Source organism: Populus alba, chromosome 7 (genome assembly GCF_005239225.2).
Source record: "Populus alba chromosome 7, ASM523922v2, whole genome shotgun sequence".
Lineage (NCBI taxonomy): Eukaryota > Viridiplantae > Streptophyta > Magnoliopsida > Malpighiales > Salicaceae > Populus > Populus alba.
The window spans coordinates 11,196,084-11,203,984 of NC_133290.1; the positions used below are offsets into that span (position 1 = coordinate 11,196,084).

General features: G+C 37.1%; 1 protein-coding gene across 1 annotated transcript; it reads left to right on the forward strand.

Moving 5' to 3' along the window:
- Positions 1 to 397: 397 nt before the first annotated feature.
- On the forward strand, positions 398 to 7,061 carry LOC118043528 (probable inactive receptor kinase At5g10020). Its single transcript, XM_035051542.2, has 3 exons — positions 398 to 1,540; positions 2,299 to 3,960; positions 6,249 to 7,061. The coding sequence occupies exons 1-3, from the start codon at positions 610 to 612 to the stop codon at positions 6,824 to 6,826; spliced, it is 3,171 nt and encodes a 1,056-aa protein (XP_034907433.1). The 5' UTR covers positions 398 to 609; the 3' UTR covers positions 6,827 to 7,061.
- Positions 7,062 to 7,901: the final 840 nt, after the last annotated feature.

Below are 7,901 nucleotides of genomic sequence, written 5' to 3' on the forward strand. Positions count from 1 at the left end.
TTATTTTTTAAAATTTATTTTTAAAATCAGTACATCAAATAATTTAAAAATATATAAAAATTAATTTAAAGCTAAAAATATCTCAAAAGTACTAAACACCTTTAAGCTGTGTTTAGCATTTTTGTTTCTACTTTTAATGCCTTTTAAAAATGTTTTCAACTCAACAGAACATTAAAATAGTATTTTATTAATGTTTTATAATAAATTTGAAGTAGTAATATAAAAAATTCTAAAAAAAATATTTTAATATATTTATAAATAAAAAATTATTTTTAAAAACATTTTAAACAATAATTCCAAATATCCCGGGTATGGAGCCAGGACGATTCAGAAAAAAATACGAAAGAAAACAAAAGGTATGTACGACCTTTACAGTCTGTAGTAACTCACCCCCACCAACTAACACTGCCCACCTCCTAAAACCGCCATTTTTAACAACACTCTCTCCCTCCTCCCTCTCTTACAAAAGAAAGAAAAAAAAAACCTTAACCCTCCTCCGTCTCTCTCTCTAGATTCCTTTCCTCTCCTTGAATTCACATTCCAGCTAGGGCTTCGAGCTCTCTAATCAAATCAAATGAATTACTAACACAGACTCTCCTTCTCTTTAAAATGACTCTGTTCACCCTCTTTTCCACTCTCTCCCTACTCTTTCTATCCACTTCCGGGTCGGACCTCCGATCCTTACTCGAATTCAAAAAAGGTATTCTATACGACCCACTTGACAAAATCTTCTCCAAATGGGACCCCTCTTCTATACCCGACCCTAATTCCTGCCCCAATTCATGGCCCGGTATCTCCTGCGACCCCAATTCAGATTCCGTCATTGCTATAACCCTTGACCAACTTAGTCTCTCCGGCAACTTAAAGTTCTCTACTTTACTAGACCTTAAGTCACTGCAGAAAATTTCACTTTCGGGTAATAATTTTACGGGTCGGATTGTACCTGCATTGGGATCCATGAGCTCGTTACAGTACTTGGATCTGTCTAACAACAATTTTTCAGGTCCGATCCCGGGTCGGATCGCGGAGTTGTGGAATTTGAAGTATTTGAACTTGTCAATGAATGGTTTTGAAGGCAGGTTTCCGGTCGGGTCACCAGTTGGGTTTAGGAATTTGCAGCAATTGAGGGTTTTGGATTTGAGTTCTAATAGTTTTTGGGGCGATATTAGTGGGGTTTTAAGTGAATTGACTAATTTAGAAAGAGTGGATTTGAGTGATAACGAGTTTTTTGGTGGGTTTAGTGAGATGAGTGTAGAAAATGTGTCAGGTTTGGCCAATACAGTGCATTTTGTGAATTTGAGCAAGAATAGATTGAATAGTGGGTTTTTCAAAGCAGAGGTAATTGCGTTGTTTAGGAATTTGGAGGTTTTGGATTTGGGGGATAATGTGATTAATGGAGAGTTGCCTTCACTTGGGTCTTTGACGAATTTGAAGGTTTTGAGGCTGGGGAATAATCAGCTTTTTGGAGGTATACCCGAGGAATTGATCAACGGGTCGATACCGATTGAAGAACTGGATCTTAGTGGCAATGGATTTACAGGTCTAGTGATTCTTGACTATTCTTTTTGTGATTATTATTGGTTTTTAATTTTTATTTGATATGTTTTTGGATTTTTCTGCTTTTTGTTAGAAATTTGTTTGGGTGTATAGTCAACTGTATGTAATAATTCTGATGATTTTTTATCCAATTTTAGCACTTAAAACCTGAGGTTACTTGTGACACAGTATTTAGCTGGTAACCTGGATTTTGACCTTTTTATTTTCCTTTCTTTTTCGGAAATTACTTATATTTTTGCCTGGGTTTTCTAAGTATGGGTTTCCAAAAATAGTAAAACTACGTCCAAAGTGCGAATGGTGACTTTGTAGATTTGGACTCTAGAGGTACAGGCAAAATGTGGCCTTCTTGATTTGGATGCTAGAAGCTTTGGTAAAATGCTGTTTTCTTGTTAAATGAAGTGTAAACCTGTCGAATCTGAGTTAGCATCACAAGCTTTTTGGGTTGGGTCATTTAAATTGAGATGCAGGAAAATTAGCTGGAACAAGTACATGTGTCCTTAAGTTAAGCCTTTCGCATTTCATATCCAAACTGAACATCAATGCATTTGTTTTGGATGTCTATGATGAAAGATTTGAATATGGAGTATAAAGAAAGCAGTTGAAAAAAATAAAATAAAATGTAGAAGTTTGGTGTTACATTGTATTTTAAATAAGATGGTTGTATACCATGGTTTTCTTCTTCCATAACTTCTTAATCTGAATCCTGTGTATATCTGAATTCCTTATTTTATATCTCTGCAGGTTCTGTTCATGGAACTCACTCCACAACTTTGAACATTTTGAATCTTTCTTCAAATGGTTTAACGGGTGCCTTGCCCACTTTTCTTCAAAGATGTTCAGTAGTGGATTTGAGTGGAAATATGATCACTGGTGACCTGTCTGTCATGCAACAATGGGGAGCCAGTGTAGAGGTCCTTGATTTGAGTTCAAACCAGCTATCTGGAAGCTTGCCAAACTTGACTTGGTTTGTGAGGCTAAGTGAACTTAATCTTAGGAATAATTCCCTAGACGGCAATTTGCCTGCCCAATTGGGGGACCTTTCAACATCGTCTTCAGTTGACCTCAGCTTAAATCAATTCAATGGGCCCATTCCAGGTGGTTTTTTTACTTCATTGACCTTGATGAACCTGAATCTTTCAGGAAATCGGTTTTCAGGCCCAATTCCAGTTCAAGATTCAGGTGCTGGGGAATTATTAGTTTTACCTTCTTATCCATTGATGGAGTCTCTTGATCTCTCTCAAAATTCATTATCTGGTATATTGCCTTCTGGCATAGGCAACTTTGCCAATCTCAGATCACTGAATCTTTCAAATAATAACTTGTCAGGACTGCTGCCAATTCAATTGAGCAAACTAACCCACTTGCAGTACCTTGATTTATCTATCAACAGATTTCAGGGTAAAATCCCTGACAAGCTTCCATCCAGTCTGATTGGATTGAACATGTCCAATAATGATCTCGCTGGAAATATTTCACTGAACTTGAGAAATAAATTTGATATTTCTTCATTTCGTCCTGGGAATCCCTTATTAACCATCCCAAATACCGGGGTGGAGCCATCAACAAATTCTGTTCCAGGTCAGATTTCTGTACATGGTAAAAATCACAGTTCAAAGCGTAATATTACAATAGCAGTAATTGTTGCTACAGTTGGGACTGCTGCAATGATAGCTTTTGTTTTACTGGCGTATCAGCGGGCTCAACAAAAAGAATTTCATGGTAGAAATGATTTTAGTGGCCAAACAACAAGGGAGGATGCTAAGCAAGGAAGATCTTCCCAAACTTCCCTTTTCAATTTCCACTCGAATGCTCACCGCTCTCCAACTTCATTGAGTTTTTCAAACGATCACTTGCTTACTGCAAATTCAAGGTCGTTATCGGGGCAGGCAGAATTTGAAACTGAAATCGTTGAGCATGGTTTGCCTGAAGGAATGGCAGCTGGTTCATCTTCAATTCCTAATTTGCTAGATGACCATCCCACAACATCTGGAAAGAAGTCCTCCCCAGGTTCCCCATTATCTTCCTCACCTCGTTTTGTCGAGCCTACAAAATTGGATGTCTATTCTCCAGACAGGTTGGCTGGGGAACTGTCCTTCCTTGACAGTTCACTTGCATTTACTGCAGAGGAGTTATCTCGAGCCCCAGCTGAAGTTCTTGGCAGAAGCAGCCATGGAACTTTATATAAGGCTACTCTGGATAGTGGACATATGCTGACTGTGAAGTGGTTGCGGGTTGGACTAGTCAAGCATAAGAAAGAATTCGCCAAGGAAGTTAAAAAAATAGGCTCTATAAGACACCAAAATATTGTTCCACTGCGAGCATTTTATTGGGGTCCTAGAGAGCAAGAGAGACTTCTTTTAGCTGACTATATCCAGGGTGATAGCTTGGCCCTACATCTATATGGTAAGCATTTTATTATGTTGAACTTTGTGTATTTCTCGTCATGTTTTTATTTTGTAACAATTATTATGCTACTTCGATATATGTTTGAAAAAATGCCACATTACTGCTGCATGTTGATTGTTTGATTTTAACCTAGACATCTCGTTGATCATTGCGGGCAATTTTAACACTCATGTCGATAGTGGTGCAGATCCAAGTTTCTGAACTTAAAAAGTGTTTTCAAACATGTTAAGTAAATTGCTTTTTGTGTGTTCTTGAAATATAAAAACCTATGATATCTCATATTCTGAGCCTGCTACAAACAATAGGAATATTTCCTTGGAGTGTCTTGAATGTGGAGTAGTCCCACTTTGGAGAGGCTAACATTCAGGACAAGAAGCGCAATATAAAAAAGTAAAAGACACAGCCTCACTATTCCACTATTGAGGTTTGGAAAAATAGGGTACTTTACTACAATGCACCTGAAGCAGACAATGCACCATCAAATATTGCAAGAATAACGTTCTTTAATATAATGAACCTCTGGTAGGCAATGGTGTCATCAAATTGATCTGTTTTCTGCCAGTTTTCCCGCATTTAGGCCAGGTTTAACATTGGAAAAAAAATTATGTTAATCTGGAATATAATCATCTGGGATATTACTGGTTTCTTACCTCAATGTCCAGACATATTAGGGAATTCTGTACCCTTCAGTTTATTTTGTAGAAAATTAGCCTCATATACTGGGAGCTTTGTATTATACTTAAATTAGAATGGTGTTGCTCCCTCCCTTTTTTTTTTCCTGAACGTTCAAAATTGAGAGTTGTTTCAGCAATCCAGGTTCTTTCTGTCGTGTCTGTATCTACAGAAGTTTAGAAGTACCCATTTTGTGTCAGTTAAATATAATATGATAGGACTGTGTCCATTGAATATATTCCTGTACATGCTAGTCTGTCAATATCTCTTCTAAATCATTAGTGATTCTACTGGCAAGAATGTCAGTTTAGCAGAAAGGACCATCTACAAATGTGAAAGATGCTGGGTCTTGAGATTGACTGGTTTTCCTATCACTGAAGACTGATGGCTTCTTAAAGGATTGGTTTATAGTAAATGGGAACTAACTTGGATTAGTGTGTAAAAAACCAACGAGATTATAATAAGATTAGGCCTAAAAATTCTGACGTGATCAATTGTTCAAGTGAAATTAAGTTTGTTAGGAGAGGGTTTTCTTTTAGAATGCAGATGTTACTCAACATTACTGCAATGATTTTCACTCATTAAGTTGCATTAATAATGATTCATCACATTGCATGTTGTAGTCCCAGGTGATTTGATTGGCTGTGCCATATTTGTGATGTTATAGCTGAAAAGTTATGCACTTGATTTTAGTCTTACGGTCTGGTTTGCCTATGAGTTCCCCCCCTAGTGGAATGGGGAATTTAAAACATTCTTGGTGCAGGAAATAACTATTTTATAGACGCAGAAACATTTAGTTGCATGACAAATCTTTGCACATATTCTTGACTTTAGACAATCTTTGTCTATTTATGTTGGTTTCTCAATGGTATAATAGATTACCTATGTTTCCAGTGGGCAAATACAATAGAATTATGAATATTGCAGGTTGAGTGTGTTAATGGTGATAAAATCTGATTTTATTTTATTTTTTGTTATCACAAATGCCATCTGATTAAAGCGAACACTTTTGATAATTAGAATGGTTATATGGTTGGGAGGAATATGAAATTACTGGGTCCTGGATATGGCTAGGTGGGTTTATGTCCGTGCAAGGCAAGGTGTCAGTCCTCTCTCTGTTTTTGTGCATGCTTGCACATGTGCCTAGGAATTAAATGGTATGGGGTCTATGGGAATGTAGAATCAAAACCGGAGATATGGCATGGCTAATGTTCTAGAGCTTGTATAGCTGGTTGGAAACTGCAAATGTTGTTTGATGGCCACAGCTGTTGCCCACTGCAAAGCTTGCTTCTAATACCATACCGGTTCTTCATTAGTTCCCTTCTCTTTTCATCTGACAGTTGTGAGCTTTGATTTTAGTTTTATAGTCTTCAGATATATACAAAATGTCTACCAGTGTCTAGTGGTTAACAGATAAATTGATTGTAGTGTGCATAAAAGGGAGGCAACAATTTCAGTTGTCCTTGGAACTATGAGCTTGCTTCAACTCTTAAGTAACAGGGACATGCATTTTGGGTGTTATACACAAGTATTTTACATTTTCATTTAGACACTGCTGGCTGCTGTTGCTATTCTTCCTAATTTTTTTTTTTTCTGGAACTCGTGTTGCACAGAAACAACACCTCGGAGGTACTCCTTGTTGTCATTCAGCCAAAGACTAAAAGTTGCTGTTGATGTTGCTTGTTGTCTACTGTATCTTCATGATAGAGGCATGCTCCATGGAAATCTAAAGCCAACAAATATACTCCTGGAAGGTCCTGATTACAATGCACGCCTCACTGATTGTGGACTTCATCGTTTGATGACCCCAGCTGGCATTGCAGAGCAGATACTAAATCTGGGAGCACTAGGGTACCGGGCTCCAGAACTTGATAATGCATCTAAACCTGCACCTTCATTCAAGGCTGATGTGTATGCATTTGGAGTTATCCTGCTGGAATTGTTAACCAGAAGAAGTGCTGGGGACATAATATCAGGTCAATCTGGAGCAGTCGACCTTACAGATTGGGTTCGGTTGTGTGATCAAGAAGGCAGACAAATGGACTGTATTGATAGAGATATTGCAGGTGGGGAAGAACCAACGAAGGCAATGGATGATTTGCTTGCCATATCGCTCAGGTGCATTCTTCCTCTAAATGAGAGGCCTAACATCAGACAAGTCTTTGATGATCTCCGTTCTATATCTGTTTGAAATTTTGTACATGTGTCCTGGAATTAATTTTTGTCATTCCTCGACCCCCCCAAGTGTCCATTTCCCCCATTTTTTTCATTAATTGGTTTTAAAGCCTTCTGATTTTGGGGCTAATCATCACTTTTTTTTTTTGGCTGGAAATTTTCTTGTAAAGGAACAACCAATCTATTGATTATTTGACAGTGTTTTTGAGTTTGATCTTCAATCGAAAGGAATTTCAATTCTTGTGTTCTCATATATGTCTCTCTACCAACTTGAGATTGCGAGATATGTCTTTCATAGACACAAGAGAGGCAGCAAGAGTGCTAATGACGTGTTTCCGCATCATCTCCTAGTCTGCCCAAAATCCAAATTCCAAAGTGTATGGTCTCTTCCAGTTTTAAAATCAATACAGATGGCACCATTGCAGAGACCATGGCAAGCTTTACACGGGCTTCAGCTAAACAGGAAATAGACAATTTGGAGCTTGAGAAAATTTATTTTGAGACCGTTGAGCAGAGCTTCCCTGCAAGCAGTTGATTTATTTTGAGAGTTGAGAAATTTTACACGTTAAGAGAGTCAGAAGAGAACGGTCAACTGTGTAATTTTTTCATAACTTAATCTTATTAAATTTTTAACTAATATAAATTGATCAAAAGAGAGGCCATAATTTATTTACTGGCTTTGAAAAATCAGAAAAGGCGCAGTATGGGTATTGTTGCTATAATTTATTTTCCACTTTCTCATAATGATTGCAACACTAATGAACTATTTCATACTCTTTCATAATATTGCTCCTTTAACTAAAAAGAACAAATATCAAAAAGGGGGATTTTCTCCTTCCCGCGTATCTAACAAAATCTAAATATCCAAACATCTCAAGATGATTAGGTTTCCTATAGGTTAACATGTAATATTTTGTTCATTTCAAGTATCTCATTACTTTATTTACATTCTTCTAGTGATCCAAACTTAGATTACTTTGGTACCAACCTAGTATTCCAACAACAAAGTTGATGTCTAGCCTGATACAAGTTTAAACATACATCAAACTTCTAATAATTGATAAATAAAAAATTTCTTCCATTTAATGATG

Bases quoted from the DNA above. Each gene is read 5' to 3' on its own strand.
- LOC118043528 (XM_035051542.2), top strand. From the start codon at position 610: ATGACTCTGTTCACCCTCTTTTCCACTCTCTCCCTACTCTTTCTATCC. The intron at 1,541-2,298 runs GTCTAGTGATTC...ATATCTCTGCAG, and splicing joins TAGTGGCAATGGATTTACAG to GTTCTGTTCATGGAACTCAC. The intron at 3,961-6,248 runs GTAAGCATTTTA...CGTGTTGCACAG, and splicing joins CTTGGCCCTACATCTATATG to AAACAACACCTCGGAGGTAC.